Below are 21,197 nucleotides of genomic sequence, written 5' to 3'. Positions count from 1 at the left end.
GTGTGACTATTTGAATCTCTTTATTGTGGTTCTTGTTGCTCAATTACTGTGTCGCCTGAAATGCTAAAATAAACCAAAACACACAAAACAGTTTTCTCAACTGTTGAGCTTCCACTGCAGTAAACAAACTACACACTCATAAAGAAATGCATTCACTTTCATTAGAGAAATGTTGCATTTTCAGGAAAGGTTTCTACATTCGTCTGTCAGTTTTACTAACAATGCGGCATTAAGATGCATCTGATGTATCTAATAAGGAACTAAACAAAGAAACGTATTGTGTAAGCAGGTTTATTGTTCTGTTAATCGTTACTTTAACATCCTGCTCTTGTACAACTTTAAAGCCCTTTCATGGGACCTTCAAGGGAAATGTAGGCATATTGTAGGCGGCCCATTACAGGAGGAAGAGTGTTGCAACCAATGATTGTTGCCGTTGTTGTAAACAGGTGCAGCTTGACTTTGCTATAGATCTTCGGCTCAGTCTCATCTGGCGTTCACAGCCTTTGTTGTCCTCGCATTAATGAAATCCGCTTTCCTGTAGCCACACTGTTGAGAGACAAAGTGTGGATTATGGACACTGTATCTATGTTGTGTTGCAGAGGTTTTTAGAATCCAATATGTATTGAATTTGTTTCACATTGGTGCCCCCCAGTGGCAGTATAGAAAAAGACACTGTGGCAACAACAGACCTAAATAACAGATGACTGATGAGTTTTGTTAATGAATAAAATCACTGTGTGCAGAGCCCAGATGAGTGACAAGTACAGGGTGGTTATCCTTTAAGAAAGCATGTGTTGTACTGTAATGTGCTGCATGGATATAGTAGGAACGCACCTTCTTGTAGGCTCCATGGAGATCACTGTGATTCCACATGGTGTGCAGCAAGAAGCAAGCAGCCTGACCCGCTCTGGTTGGTCCATAACTAGGACATTTAAAAGTTCAAATAAAAAAAATTGCTATTATTTGCTTCTGGGTGCAAATGGGAGGTGGTCCTCATACATTAGTCATAACTCATACAGTGATAATAATCAAACAGGAAACGATTCAGTGTCATAGAAGAGCTCTTAATGAGACTAACCCGTTGTCCTTGTTGCTGATGTTGATGATCTTTTTGAGGGCTCCCTGGTTGACGACGGCTCTGACGTGCTGCGCGTCACTCTGACTCAGGTTAGTCAGGGTGTGACACAGAGAAGCCGTCACCTCGGTCGGCAGGTCGATGCCGGTGTCGTCGTTGGGTAGCATCCCGACTACCTCTGGCAACACCTGCTTCACTTCAGGAGGAGGAAACAAATGGGAAAGTGTGCGGAATTAGAAGGTGCGGCTCGGGGTCCAAAGTGAGACAAAATAGATCGGCAATCAAATTCTTGGTGGAGGAAAATAACTCAAAGTATCTCAGGTTGTAATGGAAACAGTTACCGATGTCAGGGTGCAGTTCCTGGTAGCGCGAGAGGTTTTTTACTAAAGATATGGCCATCCTCTTCACATTACTCTCTCCCTCCTCTAACATCTTCCTGACATGCTGAAGGCCATTTTCCCGTTGAACAATAGTGAAGGCGATGGCTTCAGTCACCTGTCAGGCCACAGAAAAATGTATCAAATGTGCTACTTTGAATTGTATTCATACATATTAACAATTGATTCATGTTGCTGATAAAAGGTTTGATAAAATAGTGCAACAAACTGTTTTTTGCCCACGATCATTTTTTTAATCATTTGTTCGGTTAAACTTGTGAATCCTTAAACTAAGTGCTTTTGTCTTTACAGAACAAAACTCTAAATAGAAACAGAAAGTTGACATCCGTCCCATCTTACCGCTCCGTTCCCAGCTGTGATGTTCTGCAGGGCTCCGATGGCAGCCTCCTGGGTGTAGTGACGCACACTGCGGGCCAACAGTGACAAGTACATGCGGATAGTGATGGCACTCCACAGCCACTCGATGCCTCGGGGGTTAGCCTTCTCCTCCAGCAGGGGGCACTGTCGCTCCAACTGCTGGGAGGAAACAGTTTATGAGCTGCAGTTGATTTCTCATCACTGGGTTCAACAAGAGGCAGCTATTAAGCAGCAGATTAACGATAACTGATTTACGTAACTTCTTTTGTCTCGTGTTTTTTCTTCTTCTATCTCTTATTGTGCATTTTAAGTTTGCGTAACCAGGAAGAGGCTGAGCATTAATGCCATTTTGCAGCATCATCATGCTGTAATGTCACATCATCATAAAGAATTCACTCTGTCCAATGCAGTCACTGAGTAGCTGCAATGCAGACGATTGTTTAAGGGGTCTGATTGACATGCAAATACTCGTGAGGAGTGTTTCATTAAATCAAAAGTTTTATAGTTTTGATGCATATTCTTGATGTCGGGTGTGTATACAGTATGTATGTACTCAGTCAAATATGAATAAAGCCACACTTCACCTTATGGGTGGTAGTAGCTAACAGAGCAATATCATAGTAGCTTAGTGTGTGTCTGGATCTAAGTCAGCAAACACTTTGTTTAGATTTCCAAAGACACTCTATTATGTGACATATTTCACTCACAAATATGTCACATTACAGGACACTTAAAGGGGCATTATGGGAAGTGTATGATCCAGTGTTTTTGGCGCTTGATTCATCCTAGGGACAAAAAGGCAGGACATCTCGGCATCTGTTGCAAGTCTGACGTGCAATACTAAAGTATCCCTTTAAAAAAGATTGGATTAGACAGTAAAGTATTTGGAGGACATAGGTTCCACACAAAGTTGGTGATAACTCTCTCTGGGTTTCTGACTACGGGCAACTCCTTTTATATTACACGCAGTCATTTGATATGTTGTTAACGTTAAAATGTTGATTAGATTAGCTTTAATGAAGCATTGCGACAACAAGTTTATAACAGCAGGTATTTCTGCTGGTAGCGCAGACCCACTCGACAGAGCAGGAGTGTAAAACGTATCCTTTGCTCTGATGTTTCTCTCCCCGCTCATAATATAAGAGAAAGAGAAATATGATCGGCTTCTGAGACGATGTTTTATGGGGGATTAAACCTGCAGCAGTCTTCACAGAATATTGCTCTCAAATATCATACCGTAAAAAAAACATCTTATGTATTGTAAATATGGATTATTTGTCCGATGGGATTACCTCTGTGATCTTGGCACTGCGATGAGCAAAGCAGCCAACAGCCTTCTGCTCGGGAGCCAAGTTTTGTTGAGAATTTCGAAGATCCAAGGTGTACTTCTTGGGAAGCTCGGCCTCGACCTGATAAGACAGGTTGTGAAGGATGCAGACGCAGTTCTCTGTGGACTTCCGAGCAGATATAGAGGTAAATATCAAATTAAATACAGTATGGCAGGCTGTTAAATCACCGAGATACAACATACTGAAACTTGAATGGGAGTATAGGGGTATAGTTCAAGCAGTTTTGCTTTGCAAGTTGGATCCAAGTTTCCATGAACTATTTATGTTTGGATTTTTCTAATCCAGTGAGAAGCAATGTGATTTTGTGTGAATAACTTGATATGCACTACAGAATAGAAAGAAGTGTGGGTCACAAAATGAAGTCTGTTGTGAACATTTTCTCTGGAATCTCATTGTCATTTCACCTTGTCATCGGTTTTATAGTCAGCTATGGCTACGCGGATGTAGTAGACCAGCGAGTCAATAAAGTTCTCACACTCCCTCATTGCTTTCCTGCCATCTGGACCAGCAGAGCTCAGATTTCTGGAGAGAAAAAACAGTCAAAACAATATAGGTAATGTGATTTGTGTGTGTTTTCATTCCCACTGCACCATATTAGAAAAGTCCCACATTATAGTGAAACAAATAAAAAAATCACGAGGTCCCCTTCTGTCAACCGCATAATTGTAAAAAGTCAATGGACGCACTGTTTTGGATCGCAGAACTTTCCAAAGCCAGTAGCAATCATGACAAATAACAAAAACATTTCATGGAATCCAACTTCCCAAGGAAAATACAACAATTAACATTCTGACTCCACACAATATGTTCTTTGTGCAGTGATGAAATATAAATTGAAGAGGAACTCGTCATTTTTCTCATCCACAGGGACCTCAAAAGGCCGGGGACCATGCTTAGGAGAACTTGATAACCAGCGAAGACTGAGTGATTTCAGCGCAGCCGAGCAGAAAGAGGAGAGAGCTCGATGAATAATTCAGTCGTTCACTCATTTGACCCGGTTGCCTAGGGAGCAGTGAGTCTGATATCTCCCGCTTGGTAAACACAGAGATGATCTTAACGCCTTAGTCTTAGACCACAGCAGATAAATTGTGATTTAACTATTGGTCATTTCAATTTGTTTAATACTTTGGTTTATGACTAAATACCAGCAAAACTGACGTTCCCATCAGCCTCAGCAGTGCTATTTAGCTAATGCTAGCAATAGCTGAGTATCTACTTTCAAAGAGAACAAAGGAGCCTACCGCAGGCAGCCAGTGGCATTGTGGAAAGCATCAGCATCAGCTAGGAGCTCGTCTTTTGGGTTCTCGCCCTCAAAAATGCCAGAACTGGGTATCAGAACTGACTGGGTGAGGACCAACAAGGCCTCTTTGGAGAGACACTCCTTCAAAAGGTCATGAGAGGAGAGGTTCCACAAAACACCTAGGAGTGAGATGGAAATATACTTTATAAAAGGCAAAGACATTTATCTCAAAATGTTAAGGTCTGACAGCTTCTTTACACAGTAAAAAAAAGAAAGTAAAGCCAGTTGGGGTGACGTTATGTATATATCGAAACCAAGTAAAAAAACTGACCAGTAAGTTCTCGTCTGGTCTCCAAATTACGGCTGCTCTTCAGTGCAAGCAAAATGGTGGCCAGGCCATCATTTTCCTTCGCCTCCATCTTGTTTTCGCTGCTCTGGTAAACAACATTGCGCAGAGCACCAGCGGCGACACACTGCACCACCTCATTGTCATTGCACAGGAGCTGCAAGAGCTTTCCAATCCCACGGAGATAGTACACCTGGAAACAAGAGGGTATTGCTGATTGACAGCTTCATCGACACACAGATGCAGAATCTACGCCAGCCATCACATTCAGAGAGCGTTACACGATAAATGTTTACCTCGGCTAGCAAAGACATTTATTAGCGCATGAAAGGGCTGATATCACTTTCAAAGCCAAATAGCTAAATTAGATGAGCTATTTCACACAACTTAACTTGGCTTGTCTCTGTTGAAATGTGACAGCAAAGCCTACAAACTGTGAAAAAAAGTGTCTGGAGGATGCAAATGCAAATGCTACTGCAAAATCATACAATGCACATGAGTAAACATACCATCTTTTTAGCATCAGCACTCTTGAGACATTGACTCTGTATGTGGCTGGCTGCAGAGATCAGCGTGTCCTCATCATCCTGGGTAAGCAGGTTCACGGCCCTCTCCAACGTCATCTCCGGAGGATTGACCTCCGACTGCCTGTGTGAGAGAAGACAGCTGTGAATGTAATTGCTCCATCCGCAAATGTCTCAAAATACTTGCTTCATGGCACATCGAGAAAATGCAAGAATATGTCAAATTATTGAATTAAGAGAAACAAACACACACGCTTACAGTGTCATGATATTCTGAGCATGTATCTGCTGGATGGGGACTTCTACTTCCATCTGCCTCCCCATGTCCACCTCCACGCTGGTGACCGAGGGCGGGTATGAATTAATTCTGCGGATCCCCTCCCTCCTGACCTGAGCCAACCAGGGCAAGCCCTCCTCGGGCGGGATAGCACCAAACATCTTATCACCACTTTGTCCCCGCACGGTGTGTTTCTCCTGTTTGACGATAGTCTGGTTATTACTCCAGCGGGAGTCGTAATCACCACTTCGCTGAAACGCTGCGTTCGCAATCACAGGCTGCGTTGCTGCCGTCTTTCTGAGTGACCTCCGATGGAGGGTCCCGCGTGCAGATGTGGATGCGAGCGGCCGCGTGCCACGGGGCGCCTCTGAGACGGCATAGCGACGAAATGAATCCGATCCAAGTGAGTAGTCCACCATAGTGCTCGTCCTGTGTGAGTGACTGTGTCCTGGATGGGTGTACATCCCATAGCTGGAGGCACTATGATTGAAGCGAATGCGTTGTAACTCTGGGCTCGGGGGTGGAGACACTTCCACCCTCCTCGATGGTGGCCTCCGCACATTGTTGCTTGATAGAGAGCGGTGGGTGAGGCCCAATCCATTTACCTGTGAAAAGAAAACACAATCCACACTTTAATACTTGTTTATTCTGCTGGTACTCTCACTTTAAATTCCTCTGGGAGGACTTCAAATTCAAATGTCAGAGTAGTCCAACTTGCACAGTGTTGCACTCTACTTTACTGTACAAAAGGTCATTATGATCCCAGTAAAGAGTCAAAATTAATGAATTAGTTGTTGAGTTATACAATGTACCAATGCCTACTGTGACTGTGCTGCATCACAAAAATATATTTTTGATTAGTGTTTTATTTTACCACTTATCAGTTGGCAAAATCAATAATAACTCTGTTTATTTTATCTTGCCAGTTTCAGGGCTCCGTACACCTCGAGCTGACACTTAAAAGTCACAAATTAACTAGAATGTCGAGCTAAAAACACAGTGATTCATTCAAATGGGCTGGAGGCTCTGAATATAAAGCAGCAGCACACCATTTGACTACATTCAAATTACAGCACACTACGTCCATGCAGTTCTTTCACAATGGGTAGGTCCAAAATTCAAAGAGAAGACATCCTAAATATGCAAAGCAGCCGATGGAACTGGCTGCACTTGATGGCTATCTGTCACGGAATGAAGAGTTTATCAGGTTACAAGGACAATAAGATTGTGTCGTACCTTTTAGTGACACATAAAGAAGATGATAAATGCCACTAAATTGTGTGTGTGTTTGTTTGTGCATTAATGAGTAAAGAGAGTGAGGTACCTTCATGTTTGGTAAAAGTCCATCGGTAGCATCAAAGCTCTTTGCCGTGTTTTTCTGTAAATGGACGCTACCTGAAACAAGTTGAGGAGGTTTTGTTAAAGTACACTGTTTCACACTGTAATTACCTAAACGCATGGCAACACCAATACTTCCTCAGATCAGGGAGATTACTCCTAGCCTATAGCTGCCTGAGCTACAAAAGTACAGTACTCTTAGTCAAATCAATACAACACATACCTGTGTTATTGTTATGCAGACCTGAAACAATTAACTGCATAGTCAATAAACATGAATCAGCACCTGATAATACATTTTTTCTTTACTTATTATTATTATTATTATTATTAAATTCAAGCTCTGTCCGCTGTCACATCCATCTCCCTTTAAGTGTATAAATAAAACTGCAGAAACCTGTTGGACAAGCAGACAACTATGAGGAATGCATTCCAAAATGATAGTAGACTATCAAGGCTACACACAGAGCGTATCTCCTGGATCGAGAAGGACACGTATAGGGTTTGGTATCTAAGTGGGGATGAGGACCCGTTAAGAGGGTCACAAGATAATAATAATAATAATAATAATAATAATAATAACACATTGTATTTGTATAGGGCTTTAAAGGGTACTCAAACGCCCTTTAAATGGTAAAGACAGAAACAATAAAAGAAGTAACAAGGCAGAGAGATGACATTATAACAGTAATAAACAAAACAAAAACATACATCACAGGTTAACAGCAGATTTAAATAGGTTAAATGATTAACAGGACCGGAAAGAAGAAAAAGTATTGTTCTGCTATGCTATAAAATACAGGACAGTTTCACCTCTTCAGACTTTAAAATGTAACAATCAAATGTAGCAACGCGAGAGGTGTAGCTGAACTTCCCGCAACTCAGAAACATATTCAACCAGTGACAATGGGTTAGAAGCTGCTTTCAAAGAGGTCACACCAGCCTCAAAATGGTGGAATATTGTAAAATAATATGGTTTAATTGTCTAACACACTGCTTCCCGAGCTAAAGGTCAAACTGAGATTTCATTTTAAATAAATATTAACTGTTGTAATTATGAATAGTGGGAGGGAGACATGTGCCACACCTCCTCTATTATTATTATTATATATTTTAAAAAAAAAAGATCCTTTCAGGTGTAGCTTACAACATCTGTCAAATAGGAGCGCGGCGCGTCCAAAAATGCCTCTTCGGTGTAATTCAGCCATATATTAATCATATAAAGATCTTCGAACTGAACCTTACCATTAGACACAGTCTTCCTCGCTTTCCGTGCCAGTGTGAGCTGAACCTGCTGGTGAACGCGCTGACTGCGCTCATTTGAGCTCCCTGTCGTCGAGGATCTTGGAGTCGGCTCGGCCGGCAGAGCCAGACTGGTGTCATCCAGCACGAACGAGTCCAGCGCAGATAACGCTGTTTTAAAGAACTGCTCCTCCATCGTGGACTTACCCCCAAAATCCGTCTAAGTTGGTCGCTTCACGGATGGGTATACTGCTTGCGGATAGATGATCAGTCCTGCTTTGTTGTCCCTCGGATCATGAGGTGGGTCGACCTGCCTTGCTGACACCCCGCGGGGCGGGGCTAGAGGCCACGCACCTGAGGTGTCAGGTGTCGCTGCCGGCTGGTGTCGGGTTGGTAGCAACATTTACTCAAGTACTGTATTCATTTCGACTTAATTGTATTTTACTTCAATATATAATAATACATATTTCACATATCTATAGCTTGGTGCTAAACTGTTTAAAATACCGTTTTTAATCAATAACTTTTGAAAGTAAAGTTTGTTGATACGACTTTGTACATGTTTGGAAGCAGGACCTTCATTTGTAACTATATTAAATATTACTTTTGAATATTGCTTTAACCTCTGATTGCAATGCATTGCTTCATCATTAACCTTATTTGTCCAAGGCACACAAAGTTGAATGACATTATGTATCAATATTTACTTTGGATTTTTGGTGGATATTTAGGGGCAAAATTTGGAATGTTGCACCTTAGGTGTCAGAAATTGCCCAGATAATCAGTTTTCAACTCTGGACCTCAGCCCCGCCCTCTTTGGCTTGAGTTGTGAGGGGAGCTGAAGCCTGACACAGCAGGCATTTTCCCACCAGGTGTGTTTTCCCAAGGAGCCAGTCTGTCTTTACACAAGTTGTGAACCTTTATAGACCCAACTGTTAAAGCCAGACATAATAGAGTCTATTTAAATTTGGCCAAAGGCCTCCATTTGCACTTTGTACTGTTGATACATATGCTATATAGGCAGCTGTTTGGCCTTACCAACTTCTGTTTAATTCAATTACATTGTTAATATATTATATTGTGTTTAATTATACTTCTTCCAAACAAAACTGGATTATTTTTGTGTCAGTGTGATTGTGGTACTTGTGGATAAAATGCAGATTTAGTTTAGGGACATCCAGCAGTCAAGAATGATCGTCTGAGAAATGATAAAGGTCTTCTGAGGGGCCCTGCGGATCTAGTCCCAGACTCAAAATGTCATCTGATATCGTGCAAACTGTCCGAGCCATAAATGTCAGCCAATAAACGCGTATCATAACAGAAGCTAATCCCTGCTGAGAACAGGGGGTGTGGGTGGGAAGTGGCACACATCTTTACCCTGGGGCCCTATAGCAGGTTAATCCAGTCATGACTCCTAAACTATTGAAACACTAAACCTTTGAGGATTTTGTTTTCCTTGATATAAACATAATGGCTCATCAGCTGCTGGGTCTCTCATTGACAGGTCTTATTTTTCTACTTCTAGAATCATTTGCCAACGAATGATCCTTGACTCTCATGACAGTTTGCCTCACAGACGGCACAGTTGATTCAAATAAATGAGAATTCAACAACAGCTACAATACGATTTTTTCCCCTTTTAATGCAATCTTGTCTCAAAAACAATCTTTCCAGTCTACGTCATCAAATCCCTTTCACCTTAAACTTTTCTGTGCATAATATTGGTGACAGAACGGTGAGAAAGCTTAAGTTTGCTTTGAGTAAAATGCTCTGGTTTACATCCATGTGACATTACAATGTGTTCAGCAGACAATCAAGCTGTTCAAATCCACCGTGCATTTAGTGGACGCTCGTGTCCAGGCCTTCTTCATTTTTTTTGTACACGAGCACATACATTTCATTTGTGGGATTCTTATCCTGACTCTCATGCTTTACTCATAAATGGAGCGTTCTCAGATCAGCATATAGACCCCGAGCATCAAACAAAAAGGCTCCAGGAAGTGAAGGAAGATGTCTCAGCTGCAAAACATCGAGATGGATGGGTTTATGTTAAATTGATGTTATTTTGATCCTAGTGAAGTGTTATATGCTCAGCTACGTGACAAGTGGAATTTAAACACAGTATGGGGTAAAAAAAGAACAATACGTGCCTGTGTTCCTTAGTCTTAATTTCAATCTCTAAATGATTATATTCTTAAATTACAATGTTTGAGATCATTATTCTTTTTCACAAAGCAGTTGGCCAAAAATGATATGTATATTATGACATTACAAATTTACCCACCTAACACTTTTTGAAATTTGGCACATCATATTTCACGTTCATCAACACACACACACACACACACACATACACACAAAGGCTTGAGGTGGCTGGAGTCCTAACATTACCAATCGAACAAGGCTGACAGTTTATGGAACTTGGAATTGGTGTTTTAAAGCTTTCGATATTGCAGTTTTGAAGCATACATCTAGGTCACATGGGAAAACTTAAAACAGTGTTAAACAGTATGTGTTCATTACAGTTGAATAAACAATAAAATAAACATCTGTCTTTCAGCATCTTACCAAAGCTTCCAAAACATTCCCCTGATCATACTGTCCTGCCTTCATTTTCAAAAACTGATTTTGTTTTTCCCCCAAAAAATGTTTAAAAAAAACCATTTCATAATTGATGTCTCTACTCAGTCTTGTGCATCTCACACACACAAGTTGATTAGCAGGATGCTATATACACTTTCTTAAAAAGAAGAAAAAAAAAGAATGCATCTCCAGATCCAGTCTGTTGTTTTTTTTTCCAAGTTAACTCCTCCACCATCCTCACAAAGACTGATTTCACCAGATCATGATTTAGAACGGGTTAATTCAACCACCAGCCAACCTTTACATCCTGAACCCATGGCACATTGTCATCGATACAAATATACTGTACATACTGTCCTCAGTGGGTTTTCTACACGTTGGTTTTATCCTGCCATTTGTAGGCCTACATTGTTAAAAAATATATAAAATATTCAGAGAAATTGTACAGGTATACATTCAGGTTAAAAACACGTTAAATGTTTCTCTTCAAAGCTATTTACAGATCTCTGTATACGGGTTCCAGTCGTCATTCAGCGGTCAACACAGGAGTGAGGGTGTCTCTTTTCAGCGAACAAAAAATAAACTGCCAATTTGAGCCTTTTTTTCCTTGGATTTCTGTCTTCATCTTTAAAATGTAGATGTGATTTTATTTAGAATATGTCTGAGGGAGCGTTTTAGCCTTTAACGATATATATATATAGTCGAGAGGCAGACGGGATACATGGAGAGAGAAAGACAGGGATGACCTAGAGCCAAAGTATGCATCTTAGACCCCACCATGCACCCAAAACCATGACCAAATATTTATATTAAAACTGCATTAAAAGCCATGATTTTTCACAATTTATAGACCAAATCATTAGGTTAACCAAGAAAAGAATCCAAGGTTAATCCAGAAATAAAATAATTAGTCGAAGCCCAAAGTGCTAGTAATCTTAGTTAGTAGCAGATGGTAGGAAAAACAATCATATCGTACATGGAAATGATGTCATTTGGTGGTCTGTTTTACCAAATGAGACGTGATAAAAACGCTAACATTAATGCAAAGAGCAGACAACCATGATTATTTTCGTTTAAAGAAAATCCACTTCTTTCATTACCAGAGTTGAGATAGACTCAACTGACCCTATAGCAGCACTTCAAACCGAAGGAAAAGACTTTACACCAGTAAATACTTTCACTTCAAAAAAACGTGGGAAAGCGTAACACTGGCATGTGGCTTCAAACAGTCAACAGTCCAGTTTGTTGGATCGGTCAAGGTTAGCGGAGACGTGATGTCTGTGGGCACTGGCTGCAGTTTAACTATGAACACAGCAGTGTTTTGTCAAAAGGATATCGAACACGACGGCACGACTCCGATCCAGTTTACTGAGGTATCAACTCACCGACAGCTGGCGCTATCCTGACAGATAATACGTCTCTGACCCTTGACCCTGGCATTGACGTCCACAAGCCATTTCTGGCATGACGTTTTCTATTTTATTTAGTTTGTTTTAATTGTGTAAAATATCTTGTATCTATATTTTTAACATTATGTTCAAATTAACTTAGTTTGGAATATGTCAACAATTGATTATTACACGGTGTAAAGGAGATCCAACCTACATTAACAACAGAGGAAAACCTTGAAAGATATCAATGCTCTGGTGTCTCATCCCTGCATGGATGTGCTCTGGGGGTCAATTACTCTTTTATTGACTAGAAAGCATTTCCATTCTGCTTAAAAAAAAAAAGAAAAAAAAAAAAGACCATTAGTGAGAGAAAAACAACCCAAATACAACATTCATACAAAGTTTCTGTAAGGCATTCCTTCACCAGCTCATTCACGCCAGCTGAGTGTGCAGCTTCCTCGGTCTGGTGTTCGCCAGCAAAATAAAAAGTGTTCTTGAGATATTCACAGTCTTTCTGTCAGAGACGTCTCCTGCCCTGTCACGCGAGTCTTCAACACAGTTCTGGTGACGGCTTTGGTCCGTCCTGCAGCTAAGACTATAGAAATGATACATACAGGAGAGCCGCAACTCTGAAAAGTCATTAGATTCATGCAAGACTGTACAGACTTTCAGTGAACCATCCGAGCTGGACAGCGCACGCGGTTTTAGGTGCAGTCCTATCTGCAGGAGGAGCCCAACACGTTACCCGTCGAGGGCGAGGTCGCGGTGGCGCTGTAATGGGGGTAGTTGTCGTTGGGTGGCGGGCTCGGGAGGAAGGAGTTTCCGTTGGTCGGAGAGCAGCTGAGCTGGAGCCTCCGCAGGTAGTCGGCGTGGACGGGTTTGTGGCTCTGCAGCACTTTGATGGCCTCGTCCACGGGGAACCACTCCCTTTTACGACCTGCAGGGGGAGACAGAGCACAATGTATGAGTTAAAAGGGCGCTTTTAATGTTGGGTGTTCCCATAATTAGAGAGCCATAACATAAAAATGATAGTATTAGAGTATTTTGCAGCAAGCTACCACAACAGGTAGAGTGTATTTAAATTGTATCCTCAGCTAATTGGTCCATTTGGTTAGCAGCAAGGTGAGGGTAGTTGCTAGTTGAGGATCACAGACATACATAAATGCTTTCATATGCACATGAAAACATGGCATATATACCGACATATGCGCATTAATATAGTCTAACATGGTGGATGTAGCAGGCTCTGGTTTACACTGACAGGTGGAGGATGCACATAAAGTCAGGCTGGATACTGGTGTCCAGGCTACTGTCAGCTGTAATGAACTACAGCTCAGAACCACTGCAGCTACGACCGGTGGCCTAGATTTATAGACACCTGTGGTCACTGCATACCCCAATGCCCATATAGTCTCCATGCACTATACTGGCCTCCACATAAATAAAAAAAACAGTGTACTGTAAAAAGGTGCGCTAGATGACAGACAGACAGAGACACACACACGCACGCACGCACGCACACGGGAAGGTGAACTGTACCTATGTTGACGGAGTCTTCCCAGGCCTCCAGTGTTTCTGTGACAGTCAGCACATACACGTACGTCCGGTGCTTCCGATCCTGGTTTTGCTTGAGGGGAACGCAAGGGAAAGAAACTGGATATTTAATGATCATACAAAAACATTTGTAAACATGCATGTTTCTCTTGTCAACACTATTACACAGAAATTATATATTGCATGATAAAAAATAAAAAAGAGATGGGAATTTGTGCATCTAATACCCTTTAATGTGCGGTTGCATTGGTATAATAGACTGAAAGTAAGATAAAGCCGCGTAAGCTTACCTCAAACACGCCGAGCAGACGTCCTAGCTTGCCCTTCACACCGGCCTAAAGAATAAATGAAGAATGTTTTTTTTAGAAGTTTTGTTTTTCCCCTACTGGCTCTGGTGCACGGAGCAAAGACAGCAAAGGACATTTCTTTGTGTGATTTTCTAAAAGTTTTGAGGGCACTCTATTCACGGCAAAAAGATGAATAGAGGGTGGAAACATTAGAAAAGCAGTGTTCAAACAACAGACTTTATTCTGTGGTAAAACAATGGGTATTGTGTATTACATATCAATGTTTAAAGGGCTCTATGTACTGAGCTCCACTGTAACCGCCCAGGCTTTGTTTGGATGTATTGCTTGACGAACAATTACCGAAAAACAACGTTGAGAACTGGACTACAGAATAAATCCTTGTGCCGAGTTCATTTTTGTCCTCTGTGGCCTCACAGCTGCTTCAATATAGGCTTGTCAGCCTCTTAAAAAGGTGTAATCACTTCTATATGGAATTTATCTACATTAGTTGAGGCCTTCGGGAAGGACTTAAAGTAATTCTAATAATAGGTATCATTATCAATCCTTGGTAATGTCCCTTGGTATGGAATAAACAAACCTGGCTCAAATCCTCAACGAATATTATTGCAGAAATGTAATTATGTCCCTTTCACAACACATCATAGCTGCTTTATTAATTCACAGGAATCAAATTACTGCCAGGACATATGACATCTGTGCTTTCCCCCTCAGCATACTTCACAAGTGTCACTCTGTCGCACCGATGTGTCCGGCGGGTTGGGCCACAGGGTCCGTGGATGCACAGGAATCCAACGAGGAGCCAAGTTTAGACCGCTGACGTGGCTGAGAACACGAGGTTCTCAACCAGAGGGACCTCTGGAATACCAGAAGTGTCAGTAGTTCACCCAGCTACTGACACCGTGTCCCGTCAGAAATCTCACACGTAGCATGCACACCGCATACCACCTCCACTTCTGTGTTTTTTACTTTACTGGAAACGGACAACTGCAGCGACGTGAGAGTCGTGTGACCCCCAAGGGAAGCACAGATGTGCATTCAAGACATTTTAGCAGGATTTTTAATTTAAAAAATGATAAATGTCTTTTCTATGTCCTCTGCCGCAACATGTCATCTCAAATGGCAGACCCAGAATTCGTCAAGTCAATTGCGGTCACTCCAAATTATGCACAAGGACAGATGCAGGGACAGAGGACTTACAACACCAAGACATTTCCAAAGAGTCAATTCTTTGCTGCTTTGAATACCTGTTATATACCCGACGGGTGTTTGTTTTTTTTTGGATGCAGGTTAACTTTAAACACAGTAAAAAAAAAAAAGGCTATTTTTTTGTTGTTCAACCATCAACGAAGACTTCCTCTACACCGCACAAAGAGAGCTCACTTAGTGATAAGAAACAATTAATTCTCGGGTTTATTCACCTCCTCAAACACCTCTCGCACTGCGGCACCACATGGCTCCTCCTCTGGCTCCATCCCACCTCCGGGGACGATCCACTGCTCCGGGTGCCGACTGCTGCTGACCAGCAGAACCTGGAACAGACAGAAAAAAAATGTAAATTCCTTTATTTTACTATCAGATTGTATGTCCCTTTAGATACAGAAATCACATCATAAGGAAGCAAGACGTCCCCGTAGTTTCTGAGACTTAAACACTGAAACTGAGCTTGACATGAGACATGACCCTTGACCCCTTTGACTCAAGTCTCAAAGACAGACAGCAGATGATTGGTGCTGCCTCTGCTATTTATTCTCTGTTGCTGTAGACAGGATCCTAAATCCACCACAGCCTTCGTCGCTTCAAATATTTGATCCTGACACGGTGTGGATGGTCTTCTGAGTGAGACTAATACATGTTTATGAGAACGATACACACTGAAACATGGTACTTTACTTTCAACTGGTAATTTCAATTATTGTAAAATATCACACACACAAACCTGGATAACAGTTCTTTTAGAAAAAAAAAAAAAAAGAAGTTAGCTCACTCTAACTAGAACAAATGGAGGCATTTGGGGGACCTCAGCATGTAGCCGTTCACCTGCTTTCAACCATTTTGGATTTCTAGGCTGGTTAAAGCTCAATCAAAGCCCGTGTTGAGGCGTTTCCAACACACACTGAGCCCGGCAAACAATGCAAACAATGCATGTAAACCAAGCATGAGCCGCTCAAAGTCTGCCAGTGCTTCCCTAAGCGGCCTGCTGGGCTTGAATTACACTACAGTTGCAGTGTACACGGATATACACGGATCAGATGAGTGCGTGTCTGCATTTTCTGGCAGTATCCACATAGCAACCACAACAGACAGAAGCACACCTGCTGTAAACATTACCACATTTGCATGGAGCAAATTGCTCTTTTTTTTTTTTTTAAAACACAGTCTGTGACAGGACCGGGATCGTAGTGATATGAACAGCTGATTTCGTATATATCTTCCCTTACATTCTCTAACGGGATCGTGGCTGCAGCTACCGGAGGCATTCTGAGTGCTCCGCGAAGGGCCGGGGGGGCCAAACCAAATTGGACAACGAATGCTTGGGGCTTTGACAGCGAGCGCTGTCGGGCTGCCATCTTTCTCACATTCATCCAGCCCAGCCACCTGCTTGTTCCCAGACTACGTCATCGGGGGATGAAGGGCAGTGGGGTAGCCATCTATGTCAAGCGTGACGGGGTGGATTAAGCGCGCGCACGCTCCGCAAACATTTCCTGTAGATGTAAAAAGGTTCGAGAGAAAAAAAAACACACAACAGGTGTATGTCTGATGTAGCGTACAGTAAGGGACGTGTGTTAGAGGAAGGGGCATTTACACCGATAGTACAAACAGAGCTGGGGCAGAACATGACGCCTTCTCAGCAGAGTGCAGACTGTAAATCTGGGCTGGGCTATTTCAGTGATATGACATAATAAAAGATTTATTCTTTGTGTTTTGGGTGTGTTTGAGACCAACCCCGCTGTCGGGAGTGCAGCCAGAAAGGCTTAAATGGAGATCCCTGGTGTCAAGTCCGAAGTCTAAAGTGTGAGATGTATACAAAACAAAAGCTACAGAGCTTATGGGACACCGAGGACAAACAGGATTTCTGCTCTGGTTGTTCCATTTTTATCCTCTCCATGTTGTCCCACGAGGGACTCGTATTTGTCCATCCTCAGAATACAGCACAGGCCACATTTAGTTTACTTTTAATACATTTAGGAATGTAGAGCACTGAATCAACATATTACTAACTGTGTATAATTAAGAAGTTGTTTCTTCACATGTGCATCTGAGCCGAATACAGTTCACAAAGAGGGAGCAGCAGGGGTTTGGCGTTGCCTTTAAGCTTTGCAAGAAGGACTCTCCAGCGCGACGAGACATTCGTCATCGCAACAAAATCAAGCCTGCAAGCGTCTGTTCATCTCTCCGAGCACCAAGACGCTTGGACAAGTTGAAGAAATCCAGTGAGAAGTATTTCAAGTTCGTTCGGGGGGGGAAGTGCAGAATACATAGGCCACAGTTAGAAGGGTGAACAAAATAACTCACACGGTCATGAAACATAGGCTGACAGCTGAACTCGGAGCACAGAAACACACTTATATTTGGAAAGAGGGGCAGGGAGAAGAAGAAGAAACCCCAGAGGGAACACTGCAGTGTTTCCCGGGGATATTTCACTGGTTTGCAACTCGTATCACTTCCCAGGGACCCCCAGTGTGAAAAAGGACGAGGGCAAATTCTGAGGTAACGTGCAGTAAATCTCCCCCCGGGGGTAATAAAAAACCCTGTGACCGAATGCCACACTCACCTGATGTTAGCTAACCGTTCTCTGATCCAAAAATCTGTTGTATAGTCTCGTATCTGATTTAAAGAGGAGGATCAGTCACTCTTAACTTAATATCATAATTAGAGATATGTGAACTACCACTGGTAGTAAAACACAAGCTATGACAGTGACTCCTCTGGCATGGCCTCAAACAGGGGACAGCAGGCAGGGATATTCTGGAGGACATTAACACCTCCGCCTCCTCCCCGAGGCGGAAGGCCTGTAGCTGTCAAATAAAAGAAGGCCCCCGAATGCCGGGGTGACGGTAGGAGGGAATGAGGGAAAGTCTGAGACACTCAAGTGCAGAATCAGTAGTGCTAAGCTGTAAAATAGTCGTCACATTATAAAAAAAAGGTATCAACCAATACAAGAGGAGTCGTTATCAGGGACTGTCGGAGACAAACAGCAGGAGAGGCAAAGAGAGAGAGAAACTGAACACCTAGATTTCTGACTTCCGTCCACTTACACGGACAACCTCCCCCTCCAATTCCCAGTATGACATTGTTTACAATCTGCTGCAGTACCTTCAATATCCAGCCTCTGGGTCATAAATTCATAAACATGGAGGTTACGGTTCAAACTGTTGTCTCGATCGGATCTTTTCCCTTACTCCAAATTATGCATGAACTCGTGACATTATACAAAGCTTATTTTAACAAAGTCTCAACACTGACAAGCACAGTTTGTAGCACTTTAGGTTGTTTCTAAATCATGAAACAAACAACTAAATTTGAACGGTTCAAATTAAGATTGGCAACATTTAACATGACGGACACCTGGGGGAAGTGGAAACAAGCTGACAATATTAAGTTGATATGAATAACTGTAGATGTGTGAAAACATAAAGCAGGGGAAGTGTTATGGAATCATAAAGTTGACTTGTTTAAATTTGCATTAAATGTACAAATAACCCTTAGTTATTTAACTAAGGGTTTCTGCAACCGACCACTGCACTATTATGACGTAATATAATTAAAGAAGCTCTCTTGGCACACACTCCCCAAGCAACTCGCATGCTGTTAATTTACCCAGGTGCCCTCCTCAGTTATCACTGGCATCCCTCTACACTGTGAGGTTCCTGTTTTCCCCGGCTGGGAGTTTAATTGCTGTCATACAGAACCTCTCCCTGTGGGCTCAGCTTTCACCTTTCCTCTCCGAAACAAAACAGTCCAACAAGCATGTATGGCTCTCATTTCACCTCCTGTGTCTAGGAACTGATTGCATATGTATCGGGCATGTGTTTCAGGAGAGTTTTGATGACACAAAGCTCCATATCTCAACCTTCTTTAGACGGGAAAAATGGCCATTGTTGACAACCCAAAATCGTAATGACCAGATTGGTTCTCATATTTCAGGCAGTGCCATCCATGCGATTGACGATAAATTTAGACATGAGAGAATATGCCACAAAAGCAGAGATATGGTCCTGATATTTGGACATATATGAATGTATAGTCGTATGCATACATGACTATTATTAGTTATAAGGGAACCAGTACAAACAGCTTAACTTGAAAGAGTCATTTATATTAATAAAGGCTCTCTGGATAAGAATGTCTATACAGTCAGTCTGAATGCAGTCACAGGGAGGGGGGGGGCACGCAGCTGCATTCAGACCCCTATGGACCCCTATGGTCTATGGTCACCCTTCTTAACATGTTTTAAGTTAAGGGGGGCAAAACGAAAACCAAAATAAATTTGTAAAATTGTATTTGTGTGTGTGTCTATTTTCAGACTAATTTTGACTCACTTAGAATAAACCTTTATAAAGGTGATTCTATTTGCTTTGTTAATGTTCTGTCGTTTTTGTACTGTTTTGAATATTTGATATGAGTCACTGTTAATATTGTTGTTCTTTTGTGTGTAAATAAATAAAGACAGTGACTAACCCAAAACACAAAAAAACACTTGTAATAGCCACCGCTGTCACGGTACGGAAATCCGCTTTAACGCGGATCGACTGCATTGTATATCACCGAGAAAAGTCTTTAAGACACAACAATACAAGGTTGCAACTCCATATCCATTATTACATGGCGGGGGCCCCTTTAAATCCTCATCCATAATTGCTACGCAGCTGCCCGCTCAAGGCCGGTGGGATGCAGCATAATCATGAATGGCCACTGCCTGGACCCTCCCTGTCGTGATATTAAATGTGGTCAAGTGACGCGACGGTTTATAGATATATTTAATAATATAATCGAGGCCCTCATTCTTAACTCCTCTCTCAACTCACGCCGACGTAAACCCCAAAAATGAAAGGGAAACGTGCAACAGAGTGCCTCGCCCCCTCCGTGTTAGCCACCTCAAGCTAAGAACAAGCTAACCGGAAGTAAAGCGAATCAGGCTTCAAAATAAGAGCTTTGCGTCAACTCAATAGAGTTTCGAATGAGGTATTGATCAGGTGTTTTATTTTGAAACGTGTCACCGTTATCGTTTGTTATTAATGGTCGATACTCTGACAACAGCCTTTTCCCCCTTTATTTACGCGCTCCTCAAACTAGCCTAAACTGGATGGCCCAAGGCGCATCAACAGCAGCAGCACGGAAACACAAACCAAAATAGTGGCATTGTGACAGACAGAAAACAGTGTTAACGCAGCTACACATAGAAGCTGGCGCCACACGTCTAAACCCATGTGTAATATTAAATATCATTTTCTATTTGGTTCATAATCACCCCTGCGCTGTTTGAATGACTGGGTCCAGACAGGGGATGACTAGGCCACGAAGTCACACACAACCCCTGCATATTGTTCATGTGGTTCAGTTTCTGCGGAACCTCTTACCTCTTCCTCACGTTCATTCTTGAAGCACAGACATGCTGCTCGTTTCTTGAAGCCCTCGCCGTCGTATGTCCTGGTCTGGTTCGGTTTGAGCTTCATTGTGGATTTATTCTGCCTCCTTTAGATACAAAAAAAAAAAAAAAAACAGGCAACAACAGAGAGCAAATGGTCCAGCGAGTTAACAGCAGAGCCGCCGCATCGCTGCTGCTCTCTGCATCGGTGGTCCGAGATGGTCAGTAATAAGAGGAGGAGGGGGCTGTTGGAGAGATCCCAACCGGGGTACCCGTCAGGCTATCCTGGATTTATGGTTTCCTCATACAATCTGTGGAAGATGACGTCAAAGCTCGAGCTGCTGCCTGTGATTTTCAGTCGGCAGTGCGTGTGAATTCCTGCAGGCAGATATCTTATATAGTCTACAGCCTACACCGCACAGCCCTGCTCTGGTTCCATTTGCGCACGGCTGCTGACTCAGTACAATGAACAGGCAGACTGGAGTTTTAGATATACAGATCACTCCTCTGTAACAGGAATGAGCTCATTGGTTGGGTTAGTCTCAGTGGGCGGAGCTACACTTCTGGTCACAGAAGCGATAATAAACAAATGCGTAATTTGCGCTGATCTCCACCGGACTGGCGCTGCA

General features: G+C 42.4%; 2 protein-coding genes across 3 annotated transcripts; both read right to left on the bottom strand.

Moving 5' to 3' along the window:
* Positions 1 to 295: 295 nt before the first annotated feature.
* pkp2 (plakophilin 2) lies at positions 296 to 8,342 on the bottom strand. Its single transcript, XM_076111892.1, has 13 exons — positions 8,150 to 8,342; positions 6,891 to 6,961; positions 5,549 to 6,171; positions 5,275 to 5,413; positions 4,751 to 4,958; positions 4,421 to 4,598; positions 3,584 to 3,701; positions 3,123 to 3,284; positions 1,813 to 1,989; positions 1,417 to 1,570; positions 1,079 to 1,271; positions 835 to 922; positions 296 to 546 (listed from the first exon to the last, which is right to left on the bottom strand). Exons 1-13 carry the CDS (start codon positions 8,340 to 8,342, stop codon positions 484 to 486), a joined length of 2,367 nt encoding a protein of 788 aa, XP_075968007.1. The 3' UTR covers positions 296 to 483.
* Positions 8,343 to 9,763: 1,421 nt separating this feature from the next.
* nudt4b (nudix (nucleoside diphosphate linked moiety X)-type motif 4b) lies at positions 9,764 to 21,140 on the bottom strand. Of its 2 annotated transcripts, none has more exons than XM_076111836.1 (5): positions 20,561 to 21,140; positions 15,401 to 15,511; positions 13,965 to 14,009; positions 13,660 to 13,747; positions 9,764 to 13,057 (listed from the first exon to the last, which is right to left on the bottom strand). In XM_076111836.1, the coding sequence occupies exons 1-5, from the start codon at positions 20,654 to 20,656 to the stop codon at positions 12,837 to 12,839; spliced, it is 561 nt and encodes a 186-aa protein (XP_075967951.1). In that variant the 5' UTR covers positions 20,657 to 21,140; the 3' UTR covers positions 9,764 to 12,836. The 2 variants fall into 2 exon arrangements, with proteins under 2 accessions (XP_075967951.1, XP_075967950.1); XM_076111835.1 differs by lacking the exon at positions 20,561 to 21,140 and adding an exon at positions 16,421 to 17,392.
* Between the last annotated feature and the right edge of the window lie 57 nt (positions 21,141 to 21,197).

The sequence above is a fragment of the Anarhichas minor genome, unplaced genomic scaffold (genome assembly GCF_050575085.1).
Source record: "Anarhichas minor isolate MPS153535 unplaced genomic scaffold, ASM5057508v1 ptg000045l, whole genome shotgun sequence".
NCBI lineage: Eukaryota > Metazoa > Chordata > Actinopteri > Perciformes > Anarhichadidae > Anarhichas > Anarhichas minor.
This window is presented reverse-complemented; position numbering and strand designations above follow the sequence as displayed.